At 56.6% G+C, this 18,081-nt stretch overlaps 2 protein-coding genes across 2 annotated transcripts; both read left to right on the plus strand.

Moving 5' to 3' along the window:
* Positions 1 to 1,760: 1,760 nt before the first annotated feature.
* Positions 1,761 to 4,724, plus strand: LOC139826549 (sperm-associated antigen 4 protein-like). The gene is made up of 6 exons (XM_071802681.1): positions 1,761 to 1,880; positions 2,055 to 2,124; positions 2,670 to 2,770; positions 3,355 to 3,522; positions 3,888 to 3,977; positions 4,527 to 4,724. The coding sequence occupies exons 1-6, from the start codon at positions 1,761 to 1,763 to the stop codon at positions 4,680 to 4,682; spliced, it is 705 nt and encodes a 234-aa protein (XP_071658782.1). The 3' UTR covers positions 4,683 to 4,724.
* A 6,935-nt stretch (positions 4,725 to 11,659) lies between these two features.
* Positions 11,660 to 14,612, plus strand: LOC139826380 (sperm-associated antigen 4 protein-like). The gene is made up of 6 exons (XM_071801905.1): positions 11,660 to 11,734; positions 11,939 to 12,008; positions 12,554 to 12,654; positions 13,239 to 13,406; positions 13,772 to 13,861; positions 14,415 to 14,612. The coding sequence occupies exons 1-6, from the start codon at positions 11,675 to 11,677 to the stop codon at positions 14,568 to 14,570; spliced, it is 645 nt and encodes a 214-aa protein (XP_071658006.1). The 5' UTR covers positions 11,660 to 11,674; the 3' UTR covers positions 14,571 to 14,612.
* Positions 14,613 to 18,081: the final 3,469 nt, after the last annotated feature.

Raw genomic sequence — 18,081 nt, forward strand, 5'->3', positions numbered from 1 at the left:
ACCACGGTGCTGCAGTAAAGGAAGGCAAGTTTGGCGCTGCCTTTCGCCCCATCTTTGCAGCAAGCCTGCCTGGCTCGGCCGGGCCTGACAGCCCTGCAGAACCAGCGAGCTCCTGCCCCAAAGGAGGCCTGGGGCCACCTCGGCTGTGTGACGACGACAGAGCTGGCCATCACGTCTGTGTCTTTCTGGGATACTCTAGAAACTGTGCAGTAACCCAGGACTCGTGCCATCCTCCTTCTCCAGGCCCACTGTCAGTGCCCTGCCTGCGAGGGGACCCTGCCGGGCCCTCCGCCCGCCCTGGGCCAGGTTGACACGCAGCTGCCCGACCCGATAGGGCATAACCACGGCCCTGCCCCTGCCCCGACCCCAGGGAGCGAGGCCATAGGACCAGCGCCCACCTCCCTGCAGGGATCTAGCACGTGCTAGACCAGTGTCCTCAAGAAGAGTCCTCAGACTTCTCTCTGGTTTCTTCGCCCAGGCTTGGTCCTCAGTCTGGTGATGGCTGTGGTCTCCCTCCAGAGACGCCTCAGCCCCGGGATCTCTGCCGTGTGAGTACAATACGTGTCCAGTATGGACACACAGACAAAGGGTGACAGCGGGTCCAGGCGAGCAAGGGGAGGCTGGCAGTGGTCCCCACCAGGAGACCCTGGCTCCTCTCACATTGCTGCTCCTCAGCTGGTAAGAGAAAATCCCCCATGTGCAGGGCCCTCCTCTTGAGCACTGCTAACACCAGGACTCCCTCTTCTATTCAGGAAAGAGATCATCACCTTGAAAAAGAAGAGGCTCTTCACGATCCTCATCTTGATGCTCGCAGGCGCTCTAGGTGAGCATTTGCCTGCTGCCAGCAGAGCGGCAGAGGCACAGAGCGTGAGCTTCAGCGTGAGAGAGAGGTGCTGGTGGGCCTCTTGCAGCCTCCCATGTCTGCAGCTCAGGGAGCTTCCAAGGCGCCCACTACATGCAGAGAAGGGAGGGAAAATGGGCTGTGGCTGTGGGACGCCAAGTGTGCCCTGAAACCAAGGAGAGGGTGCCCACTTGGAGCTGCAAGCTCTGCACCCTTTCCCCCATGTCCTCAGCCAGCCTCTTGCTACCCTGATGTGGGAGGAGACTCTGTGACTCCAGGGATCATTGGACACCCTAATGAAATAACTTTCTTGGTGATCTGCATTCCAGCTGGTGTTTGCTGCGGGAGCTTGATGCTCATGTTGAGGCTGTGGACACAGGATGTGCCGCAGGTCGGTGACTGTTGTTGTGGGACAGGCAAGCCCCACGGAGGAGCCCTGCTGATGGTGGGCGGGTCCATCGCCCAGTCCCTGCGCTTCTAGGCAGTGACCCAGAGAATCAGCAGCAGCTTCTGCCTTGCCCTCCTAGAGCCGCCGGCTCTGGAAAGCTCCAGCAGCTCTGGGACTCAAATGGAGAACCCTTCCCTTTCAGGTGCTGTTGGGGCAGCCTGCAGCCGACCTGCTTTCCCTGCGGTAAGAGCCCTCTCCTCTCCTGACGCGCGGCACGTTTAGAGGGGTAATGGCAGATGAGCCCGTGCTATTGGCGCTCACTTGTGCAGCGCCCAGGGCTCGTGCCTTTCGCTCCGGCCTGGGCCTTTTGCTAAACTGGGAGGGGAAGGGAAGCATTTGCAAGCCCGCAAAAAAGAAAGAAGGTGGCTTGAGCACCTTTGTCTCTGCTCCTCCTGAGCTTGGAGGCTCTGAGAAGAGCTGAGCCGCTCTCTGACAAGATCTGCTCTCCTTCCTGGTGAATGCAGGAACACGATGGCTGTGGGGTCGGAACAATCCCAAGAGATGAAACAGCTGAGAGATGAGCTGGTGCGCCTGGCTGCAGAGATCAGCACTACGAGGAAGGTGATCCTGCACTTTGGGAAGGAGGGCTGGGTCGAGTAGGGCCCTGCACAGGGTGCTTCCTGGGCCAACTGATGGGCTTTTCCTGCCCAGCCCACACATCCATCCCTTGCCAGGGGATGCTGCTTGAGCTTCTCCGCTGTAAAGCTCTTCCTCCTGCCCAGGCCTGATGTGGTTGCTTCCCCTGCTTCTCTCTGTCTTTCCCAGGAAGTTCAGCAGATGAGAGACGCAATGTCTGCAACCACGCAGTTGTCTGACTGGGCTCTGAAAAGTGCAGGTACAGCCGAACGGACAGGGCTGTAGGGCTGTCACGGCACTGGGCTCGTCGTGCTTAGCGCTCCATAAAGCAGGCTGTGCTGCGCACTCTGCTCTCTGGGGCAGAGGGAGGCGGCACGAATCCACAGGGCCCCAGAGCACGACTGTGGCTGAGCGGCTCCCTTGGGCTCGCACCAGACCTGCCGCCAGAGCTCTCGCTGGAGCCCCGGCCGTGCCCTACACAGCGTTTCTGACCTCTCCTCCTCCCCTAAGCCTTCCTGGGGAATGAAAATCAGTGGCCGGGTCATCCTTTGCTGTCCACACAGCGGGGCCTTGCCTTGGGTCTGCTGCCCTTCCCATGGGAGCCTGCAGCATTCCAGCACCCGCAGCCCTTCTCTTTGTGTGGCTGGGAGACAAAGGCTGTCGTCACCAAGCATGGGGATCTCCTTCTGTTTGCTGCATCCCCTGCCAGGGTGTCAGGCTGTGTGCAGGGCTGGCAGGCAGCCTCAGAAATAGCCTGCAGCCAGCAGGTCCTCCAGGCCTGAGGCTGCTCCCTTCTCCCCTTAGGGGCTGCCATTGACCTGCAGAGATCGTCCAGCAGCTGCACAGGCTTCAGCAGTGTGTTCTGGTTCCTGTGGGATCCACCAGAGCTGGATACCTTTGTGCAGGTAGAGTAGCAGAAACCGCCAGTACTGCCTCTCTTGCCCCTTACAGAGTTGGGGACAAGCCCTGGGGCATCTCCCCTCAGGCCAGTGGTGTTCCTCCAGACCACGGCACTGGTCTGGTGCCTGACACTTGAGGATTCGCATGGGACTTGGCTCGCAAAAACAGGGCAGTTATCCTCAGAAAGGGGCTGAGCTGAGCTGAGCTTCCTGCCCATCATCCCTGGTCACTGCTGGCTGAAGGAGCTTCCGCTTTGGCACCCCACTTCCCTGCCACAGCTCGGATTTTCCCTCTCCTGATGGCACAGTGGGGAGTGGGGGGAGGCTGCAGAGCTGTGGGCCAAAGAGAGGGGTTTCTCTGAAACGCTGACTCCGGTGCGGGGCATCGCTGTTTCCCACTGGCTGGCTTTTTTCCTGTGTCCCACACCGGGAAGAGAGCCGGGCACTTCCGCACACTTTCCAGCACACCACTCATTTTGAGCACAAGCCCAGCCCACAGGCGCAGTGCCGTCTCTGTGCTTCTGGCTGCGCGGGAGCCCAGCGGGGCCCATCATGGCCTCGCGTTCATGGCTCTTGGCCTCTGCTTTCAGTCGGATACATCCCCGGGATACTGCTGGCCTTTCCAAGGGTCTCAGAGCGAGGTGCTGATCCGGTTGCCCATGCAAATACAACCCACGACCGTCACCATCCAGCACACCTCAAAGGCAGCCTCTCCGCTGGGCACTGTCAGCAGTGCCCCCCGAGATTTCACTGTCTCTGTAAGTCTCTGCCGGGCACTGGGGGCTGGGACTGGGCCACGGGGAAAAGCTGTAAGGGGCACTTGGTCCTCTCTGCACCTCTGCCGAGATTGGAGTGCTCCCAAGCACTGCTGTTCCCTGAGGGGACATTACAAGGGGCACGCCGGGGGGGGTGTCACCGCTCCTAAGGCTTGCTCAGAGTGTTTTGGTCCAGCACCCCCAGGCCTTTGAGCAACAGCCAAGGGGGAGACTCAGCCCCACCGCATCCGGGACCCGACTGTGCTGGTCCTGAAGCGGCTGAGTGGGGATCACGGGCCCACATCTGGCATGAGCCTTTCCTCGTGGACGTCTTCAGCCTGAGCTGCTCCTCTTGCATTTTCTCCAAGGGACTGGCTGAGGAAGACAAAGAGGAAACTCTGCTGGGGACCTTCACCTACAACGTGCAGAAAGAACCGACCCAGACCTTCCCTCTGCAGGTGCAGTGAGTGTGTGTGGGCAAGAGGCCAGGGCCCAAACGCTGGTTTACCAGGAAGTCACTTAAAGAAGGAGTGTGCATGGTCCTTGCCGGGGCAGGGGCTCAACACTGGCCGAGAGTAACACTGATGTGACTGCGGGGCAGAGTGTCATCCAGCAGGGCAGCAAATACAGAACAACGGCCCCCTTGCCCCCACAGCTGTGTGGGTCCCCAGGGCTACCCGGCTGCACCCGCTGGGCAGCTGGTGGCAGGGAGGGCACTCAGCACCTTGCCCTGGCAGCCGGACTTTCCCCACGCTCCATTTCCCGCAGCCAGCGAGCCGCAGCTTTCCACAGCTGCCCTCCACACTCCCTGTGGCGGGTGGTCTGCAGGGGCACGGGGTCCTTTGCCACCTGGGTGGGAGAAGGGAAGGAGGGGGGAGCTGCCGCCTCAGCCGGGATGGGAACTGGTCCTGGAGCAGGGGAGGGGCTGGCAGAGAAGATGCGCGCAGCCTGCGCTCACTCTTTACAGCCCGGGAGTGACGCTGCTTTTTGCCACGGTTTTGTTGCAGAATGGGAACCCCAGAGCCTTCCAGCTTTTGAAGCTCGGCATTCGGAGCAACTGGGGAAAACGAGGATACACCTGCATTTATCGAGTGCAGGTGCATGGGAAGATCGTGGGAGCAAGTGCTGTCCACCAGACACATGTGGACAGCTTACCTGAATAGTTATTAAAGAGTTAAATGGAGAAATAGGCCAGAGGGATGTGGCTGTTAGTCTGCTGCAGGGCACTGTCATATCAGAGGCCCTCTCAAAGCTGCCAAGTTCCGCCTCGTGCAGGCTGAGGCCTTCCTCAGGCTTTCCACTTTCTCTCCACTTCAGGGACGCTTTCTAACTAAGCAAAAGGAGGTGATGCTCCTGTAGCCTTCCCTTGTCACAGTTCCTTGACAAAATCCTGCAGCATGAGGGGCAACCCGCCATCTCATGCCAAGGAGGACTCATCAGACAGCCTGGCAGCATCTGAGGGTCGTGATCCCCAAAGTACTGGCCCATTTCCTTCAGATGGCACCTTGGGGCTGGCGACAGGGTCTGGTACGGGTCCACATGGGGTGCAGCCCGTGCGGGACCTCTGAGGAGTGTCTGGGGTGTTTAGGGAGGTCTGAGCAGCCCAACTGCTGCGCAGCGGGGATACTGGCTCAGCTCCCTGTGCCCACGTGCGCTCCCAGGCACAGCCCTCCGCTTCTGCCTTCTGCGTGTCTTTAAGAGAGCCACCGTTCCCCCAGCCTGAAATGCCAAAACACAGCCAGGTCCCAGCTGAACGCTGAACACACAAGCATCTGTCTTTTTCAAGGGGAGATTTGCCCAGTTCAGCCCTGTATCTTCAACAGCAAGTACGCAAGGGTACGGACCTACACCCGTTCGCCTCAGACTGATGTAGGCTTCAAAAGCTAAAGCCAACAGTTCCACTGTCAGCCCTGCCACCTGCTAAGTATGGGAGGCCAGGAAACCAGTGTGGTCTTCTTCTCGCTTCAGTGGGTGCAGCTTTGTGGGGAAAGCTTGGGCACCTCTGGTCTCCTCCCACATTGCTTTCCTCATTTGCCTTTCAATTTAATACAGCAATAGGTATATTCAGGTGGACAATTACATGGTCATCAAGATAATTCATATCCTTATTTGCATCCTAAAAATATTAAGAAGGCTATAACTACCGCTATTATACAAGATATTATACACCAGAATTGGATCACTGTTAGAAGGCTGACTGTGCAAAGCACATTACTGTAAAAAGTCTACGTACAGCTAAGTAGGAAGTTTCAGAAAACACGGGGACTACATAACAGTCGGGGCCTGCAAATAGAAGCCATCATCATGCCAAAAAGATGTATGGGTTTCAAAATATCCTTGTCCATTGTGTAGACCTTTTATTATCAGGAGACCGGGTCGGCCACATTGCGGAGGGTCCAAGATTATGCAAGGGTGTAGCTTTTATCCGCCCATTTTCTTTCACCCTCCTAAGGTACACCTTGGATTGTGTTTTTTTCCAGCCCATCAGTATTTTGGCCCAGCCTTTCACCAGGCTTGCCAGGTTGAGAGTCGGTAACGCGTCAATCCCCTCCCGAGGGATCCCCTTTAAAACACCCTACTTCCAGAGGGCATAACGTTTCTCCCTTGGGGCCCGGGTATCCTCATGCTTCGGGTGTCCCCTACCGTTGTTATTCTGTAGGGGTTGTGCTTTTTCAGAAGCGGGGCGCAACTGTTCATCTGATAGCTTTAGAGTCACCTCCAACAGAGGGCACCGGACCATTCTTTCAGCCATAATTAATTAACTCTTGGGCCACCGCTGCCCATGTCCAATCTTTCTTTTCAGGGAATCTGCGATTGGGGGTCACTTTACCTTCTAATGCGGCAGCATTATTGCCTTTTGCTCTGGGACATCACCTGTATGTGGAGAGTTTCTGGCTGTGTGCTGTGAACAAGCCAGAGCTTGATGTGGCTGTGGTGCAGGCTGTGCTACACGGAAGGATTTCCCTGAGACGCCAAAGACAGAAGGAAAGTAAACAGAAGCTGCTCTGCCCTCGACCCAGGCTGCAGGAGGGGCGTCGCCGCTGCGCACGAACAGTCTGTGAACAGTGCCCTGCAGCTAATCACCATAGTGGGGGGGGATGAGTGACTGTAAGTGTAACCAACTGTAGCCTGCGCTTGCCGCATGGCCTTTTGGTATAGAGTACATAAGGCTTGGAAAAACGTAGTCTCGGGGACATTGATATTCAGTGTTGTTAAGAGTTCATTAAAGAGTACGGATGATAAATTCATATTGAATGAGACTCCTTACTCTCGCCCGGCCCGCCCGTTCGATCAAAGAGCTTATGCCGGCGTCTGCATTCATCGAATTAATTATTACTACACCTGTATTCTTCCTTGCAGCTGAATGCCAAAAGTTTTCAGGGAGTCCGGGAGGTCCTGTACGAGAGGTTTCATTCGCTCAGAGTCAACAAGTGTCCTCACTGGGGATTCTGAATTAAATTTAAGCTCCCGGTCATATGTCCTTTGCTGACATGCTGCCCTCTGTCCATTTTCCACTAACTGATTGTCTGACACCACAATGGCAAGGGGGTCCCCTCTTTAGAAAGGCTTAAGGCCGCCAGCCCAGGGGGCTGCTCTTTGAGTTGGGGACCAGGGCGCACGGTGGTCACTGGTGGTAGGGAACACTCCTGGCCCACAGTAGCCCTCGGCTTCCTGCTCCCTTCCTAATGTCTGATCCTCCCCAGACAATGACACCCTCCAAACTTATTCCGTCTCAGAATCTTTTGGTGAACAACGAAAATCCTTTTTTAGATTGGCTACTTCAGTTGCAGAGTATGGAAACTCCTTGGTCATAACTTGAGGGGATTTGTATTCACCATGTTCGTATTGCTGCTTGGTCTTGACTAGGGGACAGAAACGGTGAGGAGGCATTTCTAACTTATCCATCCTCCATTTGCAGCACCACCCACGCTTTGGCAGGGACAGGTGATTTGTCCTTGGCCATGCAAGCCTCTCGTTGCCTGTGGCCAGTCAGGAGACCTGCAGACCCAGCGCCCCTGTAGCCAGGCAAAGTTCTTGTGGCTGGGCAGGCTCCACGGCTTGTCACTGGTGGGCTCCTGGAGAGTGATGTCAGCGCGTGCGGTGGAGGTGGGAGCAAGCAAACTTTGAGACGACTTAAAATATGGCCCCTGACTCAGAAGCCATGCTTACTACAACCTGTGGCCCCACGCTGTCCCACCAGATGCTCAGCGCCGCCACACGGGAACCTTCCTGGCCTACTGGGCGACTGCAGCTTCTGTGAAGAGGAGTGTTAGATGTAAAGGGGCCATGCAGAAATTAAGAAACGTTTGTCACTGACCTGGGAGGAACACAAGGGAGCTCATGACAGAGAAATTCCCATGTATGCTAATAAATATATCTTCTTTACCACAACAGCTCAGAAACCTGTATGACCTAAAGACTGGGTATGAAACTTCACACTGTTTTGAAATAGTGGCCTTAGTTCATACACTGTTAGTTGAAAACTAAGGAAGATATAACAACACATTTCTGAGAAGAAATTGCTTCAGCCAGTGCTCAGTCAACCTCACAGTGAAAAAGTGCTTCCTGATGTTCAGAGGGAACCTCCAGTATTGCAGTTTGTGCCCATTGCTTCTGGTCCAGTCACTGGGCCTGGCTCTCTCCTCTTTGCATCCTCCCTTTTGCTATTTAAAAACATTACTAAGATTCCCCTACACCTTCTATTCTCCGGGCTGAACAGTCCCAGCTCACTCAGCCTTTCCTTGCATGAGGCATATGCCAGTCTCTTCACCGTCTTACTGGCTTCTTCAGTCCAGACTGCACTCTGTCCTGTAGCTCCACATCGGTCTTCTGCAGCTAAGCCCAGAACCGGACATGGTAGTCCGGGTGTGGTAGGAGTCCTGTTAAACAAGACCGGACCCACTACTCAGCTGCGGGGTACATCTTGCCCCAGGAAGGTATAGGACGTGCTCAGCCGAGTTCCCTGGTGGGTCTGTCGGAGCCGTCTGGGACTGGCCATGTCTGGAACAACGCAGCCACAGCCTCTCTTCACAGACGCCCTTCGGCAGTGCCCCCGCTGCCATCACCTGGACGTGGAAACCCAGCACACCAGTACACTGGGAGAGGCTGTCTGGAGCAGCAAAGGCACCTGGGCAAGAACGGACATCAAGTCTAGGTGGAAGGACTGTGGTGGGTGAAGGAGCATTGGCAGGGACATCTGCCAAGAGGCTTTCCAAAGCCTGTCTTCTGGTCAGGGCCTCTGCATTGGCAGCTTCTCCCTCTCTTCACTCACAAGGTATGGAGACAGTGCACACCAGGGCTCTGTCTTTATCCTCTTTGAGGCGTTTGCTCTCGTTACGACATGGCAAGACCCTGAAGGCTGTCTCATCTTAGAAGGAGCCGATGTGCCTGGAGCCACCTTGGAAGCTGAAGAAACCCAAGATGATGTGGCGCCAGTGGGGCTGAGTGGCCCAAAGAACCCGTGCAGACCATGCACCCTGTCACGCAGAGCCAGCCACCCTACTTGCCCCATGAGACCACCTGTCTGGCAGGGCTGGCCCTACCCAAGCAGGGGGAAGGCGGGGGCAACGCTCAGTGCACCGTGTGGCCCCATGCTGTCCCACCGCACGCTCAGCGCCCCCAGGGCACCTTGTGCCGCCACACAGGAACCTTCCTGGCCTACTGGGCGACTATAAAGCTCTCAGCAAACACCCTCCTTCCTCTCAGCTGGCAGTGCTGAGTTGGCCCCAGCAGAGCGATGCCCAGCCAGTCCCCATGCAATGGCTACTTCGGAAAGACCAAAGGCCCAGGCTTTATTGTGGAGCACGACGTCACATGGCACGCAGTACCCCTCTGGTCAGTTTGGCTTGGCCATCCCAGCTGCGTCCCCTCCCAGGCTCTCGCCCAGCCTCGGCCTACTCGCTTGGGGACACAGCGAGAAACAGGAGAGGCCTCGGCGCTCTGCAAGCGCTGCTCAGCGCCAGCTGAAACGCTGCTGTGTTTCCAACGCTGCCTGGTCACAAGTGCCAAACACAGCACCAAGCGGGCTGCGGGGTCTCTCCCTGACGCCCTCCCCCCAGCCCCTGCAGCTCTGTCTGTGACGTCACAGCCATGCAGGGCCAAGCCCCTCTGAGCTCGGGCACTCTGGGCCATTAGCTGTGGGCCTGCGAGGAGCTCGCAGTGCGCTGGTGGCTCTGTGCCTGTGGCAGGCATTCTCCCAGCTGTCTCCAGGAGGACTTCTGACCGGACAGGCACAGAAGCTTGCTGGAGAGCATCCGTTCTCCCCAGGATGGGGAAGAGAAAGGCTCCTCAGGGAGCACAACGGGCTGCCCCGGTGAGGCGAGGAGGCAGGAGGAGCCCGGGCACCAGACGGCGAGGGTCTGCGCACCACGGTGCTGCAGTAAAGGAAGGCAAGTTCGGTGCTGCCTTTCGCCCCATCTTTGCAGCAAGCCTGCCTGGCTCGGCCGGGCCTGACAGCCCTGCAGAACCAGCGCCCTCCTGCCCCAAAGGAGGCCTGGGGCCACCTCGGCTGTGTGACAACGACAGAGCTGGGCAGCACGTCTGTGTCTTTCTGGGATACTCTAGAAACTGTGCAGTAACCCAGGACTCGTGCCATCCTCCTTCTCCAGGCCCACTGTCAGTGCCCTGCCTGCGAGGGGACCCTGCCCGGCCCTCCACCCGCCCTGGGCCAGGTTGACACGCAGCTGCCCGACTCGATAGGGCATAACCACGGCCCTGCCCCTGCCCCCGCCCCAGGGAGCGAGGCCATAGGACCAGCGCCCACCTCCCTGCAGGGATCTGGCACGTGCTAGACCAGTGTCCTCAAGAAGAGTCCTCAGACTTCTCTCTGGTTTCTTCGCCCAGGCTTGGTCCTCAGTCTGGTGATGGCTGTGGTCTCCCTCCAGAGACGCCTCAGCCCCGGGATCTCCGCCGTGTGAGTACAATACGTGTCCAGTATGGACACACAGACAAAGGGTGCCAGCGGGTCCAGGCGAGCAAGGGGAGGCTGGCAGTGGTCCCCACCAGGAGACCCTGGCTCCTCTCACATTGCTGCTCCTCAGCTGGTAAGAGAAAATCCCCCATGTGCAGGGCCCTCCTCTTGAGCACTGCTAACACCAGGACTCCCTCTTCTATTCAGGAAAGAGATCATCACCTTGAAAAAGAAGAGGCTCTTCACGATCCTCATCTTGATGCTCGCAGGCGCTCTAGGTGAGCATTTGCCTGCTGCCAGCGGAGCGGCAGAGGCACAGAGCGTGAGCTTCAGCGTGAGAGAGAGGTGCTGGTGGGCCTCTTGCAGCCTCCCATGTCTGCAGCTCAGGGAGCTTCCAAGGCGCCCACTACATGCAGAGAAGGGAGGGAAAATGGGCTGTGGCTGTGGGACGCCAAGTGTGCCCTGAAACCAAGGAGAGGGTGCCCACTTGGAGCTGCAAGCTCTGCACCCTTTTCCCCATGTCCTCAGCCAGCCTCTTGCTACCCTGATGTGGGAGGAGACTCTGTGACTCCAGGGATCGTTGGACACCCTAATGAAATAACTCTCTTGGTGATCTGCATTCCAGCTGGTGTTTGCTGCGGGAGCTTGATGCTCATGTTGAGGCTGTGGACACAGGATGTGCCGCAGGTCGGTGACTGTTGTTGTGGGACAGGCAAGCCCCACGGAGGAGCCCTGCTGATGGTGGGCGGGTCCATCGCCCAGTCCCTGCGCTTCTAGGCAGTGACCCAGAGAATCAGCAGCAGCTTCTGCCTTGCCCTCCTAGAGCCGCCGGCTCTGGAAAGCTCCAGCAGCTCTGGGACTCAAATGGAGAACCCTTCCCTTTCAGGTGCTGTTGGGGCAGCCTGCAGCCGACCTGCTTTCCCTGCGGTAAGAGCCCTCTCCTCTCCTGACGCGCGGCACGTTTAGAGGGGTAATGGCAGATGAGCCCGTGCTATTGGCGCTCACTTGTGCAGCGCCCAGGGCTCGTGCCTTTCGCTCCGGCCTGGGCCTTTTGCTAAACCGGGAGGGGAAGGGAAGCATTTGCAAGCCCGCAAAAAGGAAAGAAGGTGGCTTGAGCACCTTTGTCTCTGCTCCTCCTGAGCTTGGAGGCTCTGAGAAGAGCTGAGCCGCTCTCTGACAAGATCTGCTCTCCTTCCTGGTGAATGCAGGAACACGATGACTGTGGGGTCGGAACAATCCCAAGAGATGAAACAGCTGAGAGATGAGCTGGTGCGCCTGGCTGCAGAGATCAGCACTACGAGGAAGGTGATCCTGCACTTTGGGAAGGAGGGCTGGGTCGAGTAGGGCCCTGCACAGGGTGCTTCCTGGGCCAACTGATGGGCTTTTCCTGCCCAGCCCACACATCCATCCCTTGCCAGGGGATGCTGCTTGAGCTTCTCCGCTGTAAAGCTCTTCCTCCTGCCCAGGCCTGATGTGGTTGCTTCCCCTGCTTCTCTCTGTCTTTCCCAGGAAGTTCAGCAGATGAGAGACGCAATGTCTGCAACCACGCAGTTGTCTGACTGGGCTCTGAAAAGTGCAGGTACAGCCGAACGGACAGGGCTGTAGGGCTGTCACGGCACTGGGCTCGTCGTGCTTAGCGCTCCATAAAGCAGGCTGTGCTGCGCACTCTGCTCTCTGGGGCAGAGGGAGGCGGCACGAATCCACAGGGCCCCAGAGCACGACTGTGGCTGAGCGGCTCCCTTGGGCTCGCACCAGACCTGCCGCCAGAGCTCTCGCTGGAGCCCCGGCCGTGCCCTACACAGCGTTTCTGACCTCTCCTCCTCCCCTAAGCCTTCCTGGGGAATGAAAATCAGTGGCCGGGTCATCCTTTGCTGTCCACACAGCGGGGCCTTGCCTTGGGTCTGCTGCCCTTCCCATGGGAGCCTGCAGCATTCCAGCACCCGCAGCCCTTCTCTTTGTGTGGCTGGGAGACAAAGGCTGTCGTCACCAAGCATGGGGATCTCCTTCTGTTTGCTGCATCCCCTGCCAGGGTGTCAGGCTGTGTGCAGGGCTGGCAGGCAGCCTCAGAAATAGCCTGCAGCCAGCAGGTCCTCCAGGCCTGAGGCTGCTCCCTTCTCCCCTTAGGGGCTGCCATTGACCTGCAGAGATCGTCCAGCAGCTGCACAGGCTTCAGCAGTGTGTTCTGGTTCCTGTGGGATCCACCAGAGCTGGATACCTTTGTGCAGGTAGAGTAGCAGAAACCGCCAGTACTGCCTCTCTTGCCCCTTACAGAGTTGGGGACAAGCCCTGGGGCATCTCCCCTCAGGCCAGTGGTGTTCCTCCAGACCACGGCACTGGTCTGGTGCCTGACACTTGAGGATTCGCATGGGACTTGGCTCGCAAAAACAGGGCAGTTATCCTCAGAAAGGGGCTGAGCTGAGCTGAGCTTCCTGCCCATCATCCCTGGTCACTGCTGGCTGAAGGAGCTTCCGCTTTGGCACCCCACTTCCCTGCCACAGCTCGGATTTTCCCTCTCCTGATGGCACAGTGGGGAGTGGGGGGAGGCTGCAGAGCTGTGGGCCAAAGAGAGGGGTTTCTCTGAAACGCTGACTCCGGTGCGGGGCATCGCTGTTTCCCACTGGCTGGCTTTTTTCCTGTGTCCCACACCGGGAAGAGAGCCGGGCACTTCCGCACACTTTCCAGCACACCACTCATTTTGAGCACAAGCCCAGACCACAGGCGCAGTGCCGTCTCTGTGCTTCTGGCTGCGCGGGAGCCCAGCGGGGCCCATCATGGCCTCGCGTTCATGGCTCTTGGCCTCTGCTTTCAGTCGGATACATCCCCGGGATACTGCTGGCCTTTCCAAGGGTCTCAGAGCGAGGTGCTGATCCGGTTGCCCATGCAAATACAACCCACGACCGTCACCATCCAGCACACCTCAAAGGCAGCCTCTCCGCTGGGCACTGTCAGCAGTGCCCCCCGAGATTTCACTGTCTCTGTAAGTCTCTGCCGGGCACTGGGGGCTGGGACTGGGCCACGGGGAAAAGCTGTAAGGGGCACTTGGTCCTCTCTGCACCTCTGCCGAGACTGGAGTGCTCCCAAGCACTGCTGTTCCCTGAGGGGACATTACAAGGGGCACGCCGGGGGGGGTGTCACCGCTCCTAAGGCTTGCTCAGAGTGTTTTGGCCCAGCACCCCCAGGCCTTTGAGCAACAGCCAAGGGGGAGACTCAGCCCCACCGCATCCGGGACCCGACCGTGCTGGTCCTGAAGGGGCTGAGTGGGGATCACGGGCCCACATCTGGCATGAGCCTTTCCTCGTGGACGTCTTCAGCCTGAGCTGCTCCTCTTGCATTTTCTCCAAGGGACTGGCTGAGGAAGACAAAGAGGAAACTCTGCTGGGGACCTTCACCTACAACGTGCAGAAAGAACCGACCCAGACCTTCCCTCTGCAGGTGCAGTGAGTGTGTGTGGGCAAGAGGCCAGGGCCCAAACGCTGGTTTACCAGGAAGTCACTTAAAGAAGGAGTGTGCATGGTCCTTGCCGGGGCAGGGGCTCAACACTGGCCGAGAGAAACACTGATGTGACTGCGGGGCAGAGTGTCATCCAGCAGGGCAGCAAATGCAGAACAACGGCCCCCTTGCCTCCACAGCTGTGTGGGTCGCCAGGGCTACCCGGCTGCACCCGCTGGGCAGCTGGTGGCAGGGAGGGCACTCAGCACCTTGCCCTGGCAGCCGGACTTTCCCCACGCTCCGTTTCCCGCAGCCAGCGAGCCGCAGCTTTCCACAGCTGCCCTCCACACGCCCTGTGGCGGGTGTTTGGTCTGCAGGGGCACGGGGTCCTTTGCCACCTGGGTGGGAGAAGGGAAGGAGGGGGGAGCTGCCGCCTCAGCCGGGATGGGAACTGGTCCTGGAGCAGGGGAGGGGCTGGCAGAGAAGATGCGCGCAGCCTGCGCTCACTCTTTACAGCCCGGGAGTGACGCTGCTTTTTGCCACGGTTTTGTTGCAGAATGGGAACCCCAGAGCCTTCCAGCTTTTGAAGCTCGGCATTCGGAGCAACTGGGGAAAACGAGGATACACCTGCATTTATCGAGTGCAGGTGCATGGGAAGATCGTGGGAGCAAGTGCTGTCCACCAGACACATGTGGACAGCTTACCTGAATAGTTATTAAAGAGTTAAATGGAGAAATAGGCCAGAGGGATGTGGCTGTTAGTCTGCTGCAGGGCACTGTCATATCAGAGGCCCTCTCAAAGCTGCCAAGTTCCGCCTCGTGCAGGCTGAGGCCTTCCTCAGGCTTTCCACTTTCTCTCCACTTCAGGGACGCTTTCTAACTAAGCAAAAGGAGGTGATGCTCCTGTAGCCTTCCCTTGTCACAGTTCCTTGACAAAATCCTGCAGCATGAGGGGCAACCCGCCATCTCATGCCAAGGAGGACTCATCAGACAGCCTGGCAGCATCTGAGGGTCGTGATCCCCAAAGTACTGGCCCATTTCCTTCAGATGGCACCTTGGGGCTGGCGACAGGGTCTGGTACGGGTCCACATGGGGTGCAGCCCGTGCGGGACCTCTGAGGAGTGTCTGGCGTGTTTAGGGAGGTCTGAGCAGCCCAACTGCTGCGCAGCGGGGATACTGGCTCAGCTCCCTGTGCCCACGTGCGCTCCCAGGCACAGCCCTCCGCTTCTGCCTTCTGCGTGTCTTTAAGAGAGCCACCGTTCCCCCAGCCTGAAATGCCAAAACACAGCCAGGTCCCAGCTGAACGCTGAACACACAAGCATCTGTCTTTTTCAAGGGGAGATTTGCCCAGTTCAGCCCTGTATCTTCAACAGCAAGTACGCAAGGGTATGGACCTACACCCGTTCGCCTCAGACTGATGTAGACTTCAAAAGCTAAAGCCAACAGTTCCACTGTCAGCCCTGCCACCTGCTAAGTATGGGAGGCCAGGAAACCAGTGTGGTCTTCTTCTCGCTTCAGTGGGTGCAGCTTTGTGGGGAAAGCTTGGGCACCTCTGGTCTCCTCCCACATTGCTTTCCTCATTTGCCTTTCAATTTAATACAGCAATAGGTATATTCAGGTGGACAATTACATGGTCATCAAGATAATTCATATCCTTATTTGCATCCTAAAAATATTAAGAAGGCTATAACTACCGCTATTATACAAGATATTATACACCAGAATTGGATCACTGTTAGAAGGCTGACTGTGCAAAGCACATTACTGTAAAAAGTCTACGTACAGCTAAGTAGGAAGTTTCAGAAAACACGGGGACTACATAACAGTCGGGGCCTGCAAATAGAAGCCATCATCATGCCAAAAAGATGTATGGGTTTCAAAATACCCTTGTCCATTGTGTAGACCTTTTATTATCAGGAGACCGGGTCGGCCACATTGCGGAGGGTCCAAGATTATGCAAGGGTGTAGCTTTTATCCGCCCATTTTCTTTCACCCTCCTAAGGTACACCTTGGATTGTGTTTTTTTCCAGCCCATCAGTATTTTGGCCCAGCCTTTCACCAGGCTTGCCAGGTTGAGAGTCGGTAACGCGTCAATCCCCTCCCGAGGGATCCCCTTTAAAACACCCTACTTCCAGAGGGCATAACATTTCTCCCTTGGGGCCCGGGTATCCTCATGCTTCGGGTGTCCCCTACCGTTGTTATTCTGTAGGGGTTGTGCTTTTTCAGAAGCGGGGCGCAACTGTTCATCTGATAGCTTTAGAGTCACCTCCAACAGAGGGCACCGGACCATTCTTTCAGCCATAATTAATTAACTCTTGGGCCACCGCTGCCCATGTCCAATCTTTCTTTTCAGGGAATCTGCGATTGGGGGTCACTTTACCTTCTAATGCGGCAGCATTATTGCCTTTTGCTCTGGGACATCACCTGTATGTGGAGAGTTTCTGGCTGTGTGCTGTGAACAAGCCAGAGCTTGATGTGGCTGTGGTGCAGGCTGTGCTACACGGAAGGATTTCCCTGAGACGCCAAAGACAGAAGGAAAGTAAACAGAAGCTGCTCTGCCCTCGACCCAGGCTGCAGGAGGGGCATCGCCGCTGCGCACGAACAGTCTGTGAACAGTGCCCTGCAGCTAATCACCATAGTGGGGGGGGATGAGTGACTGTAAGTGTAACCAACTGTAGCCTGCGCTTGCCGCATGGCCTTTTGGTATAGAGTACATAAGGCTTGGAAAAACGTAGTCTCGGGGACATTGATATTCAGTGTTGTTAAGAGTTCATTAAAGAGTACGGATGATAAATTCATATTGAATGAGACTCCTTACTCTCGCCCGGCCCGCCCGTTCGATCAAAGAGCTTATGCCGGCGTCTGCATTCATCGAATTAATTATTACTACACCTGTATTCTTCCTTGCAGCTGAATGCCAAAAGTTTTCAGGGAGTCCGGGAGGTCCTGTACGAGAGGTTTCATTCGCTCAGAGTCAACAAGTGTCCTCACTGGGGATTCTGAATTAAATTTAAGCTCCGGGTCATATGTCCTTTGCTGACATGCTGCCCTCTGTCCATTTTCCACTAACTGATTGTCTGACACCACAATGGCAAGGGGGTCCCCTCTTTAGAAAGGCTTAAGGCCGCCAGCCCAGGGGGCTGCTCTTTGAGTTGGGGACCAGGGCGCACGGTGGTCACTGGTGGTAGGGAACACTCCTGGCCCACAGTAGCCCTCGGCTTCCTGCTCCCTTCCTAATGTCTGATCCTCCCCAGACAATGACACCCTCCAAACTTATTCCGTCTCAGAATCTTTTGGTGAACAACGAAAATCCTTTTTTAGATTGGCTACTTCAGTTGCAGAGTATGGAAACTCCTTGGTCATAACTTGAGGGGATTTGTATTCACCATGTTCGTATTGCTGCTTGGTCTTGACTAGGGGACAGAAACGGTGAGGAGGCATTTCTAACTTATCCATCCTCCATTTGCAGCACCACCCACGCTTTGGCAGGGACAGGTGATTTGTCCTTGGCCATGCAAGCCTCTCGTTGCCTGTGGCCAGTCAGGAGACCTGCAGACCCAGCGCCCCTGTAGCCAGGCAAAGTTCTTGTGGCTGGGCAGGCTCCACGGCTTGTCACTGGTGGGCTCCTGGAGAGTGATGTCAGCGCGTGCGGTGGAGGTGGGAGCAAGCAAACTTTGAGACGACTTAAAATATGGCCCCTGACTCAGAAGCCATGCTTACTACAACCTGTGGCCCCATGCTGTCCCACCAGATGCTCAGCGCCGCCACACGGGAACCTTCCTGGCCTACTGGGCGACTGCAGCTTCTGTGAAGAGGAGTGTTAGATGTAAAGGGGCCATGCAGAAATTAAGAAACGTTTGTCACTGACCTGGGAGGAACACGAGGGAGCTCATGACAGAGAAATTCCCATGTATGCTAATAAATATATCTTCTTTACCAAAACAGCTCAGAAACCTGTATGACCTAAAGACTGGGTATGAAACTTCACACTGTTTTGAAATAGTGGCCTTAGTTCATACACTGTTAGTTGAAAACTAAGGAAGATATAACAACACATTTCTGAGAAGAAATTGCTTCAGCCAGTGCTCAGTCAACCTCACAGTGAAAAAGTGCTTCCTGATGTTCAGAGGGAACCTCCAGTATTGCAGTTTGTGCCCATTGCTTCTGGTCCAGTCACTGGGCCTGGCTCTCTCCTCTTTGCATCCTCCCTTTTGCTATTTAAAA

This window comes from Patagioenas fasciata, chromosome Z (assembly GCF_037038585.1).
Source record: "Patagioenas fasciata isolate bPatFas1 chromosome Z, bPatFas1.hap1, whole genome shotgun sequence".
Taxonomy (NCBI): Eukaryota; Metazoa; Chordata; class Aves; order Columbiformes; family Columbidae; genus Patagioenas; species Patagioenas fasciata.

Excerpts from the sequence above, each read along its gene's own strand:
- LOC139826380 (XM_071801905.1), top strand. The coding sequence starts at position 11,675 with ATGAAACAGCTGAGAGATGAGCTGGTGCGCCTGGCTGCAGAGATCAGC. Across the intron at positions 11,735-11,938 it reads AGATCAGCACTACGAGGAAG|GAAGTTCAGCAGATGAGAGA; the intron begins GTGATCCTGCAC and ends TGTCTTTCCCAG. Across the intron at positions 12,655-13,238 it reads AGCTGGATACCTTTGTGCAG|TCGGATACATCCCCGGGATA; the intron begins GTAGAGTAGCAG and ends CTCTGCTTTCAG.
- LOC139826549 (XM_071802681.1), top strand. The coding sequence starts at position 1,761 with ATGGCTGTGGGGTCGGAACAATCCCAAGAGATGAAACAGCTGAGAGAT. Across the intron at positions 1,881-2,054 it reads ACTTTGGGAAGGAGGGCTGG|GAAGTTCAGCAGATGAGAGA; the intron begins GTCGAGTAGGGC and ends TGTCTTTCCCAG. Across the intron at positions 2,771-3,354 it reads AGCTGGATACCTTTGTGCAG|TCGGATACATCCCCGGGATA; the intron begins GTAGAGTAGCAG and ends CTCTGCTTTCAG.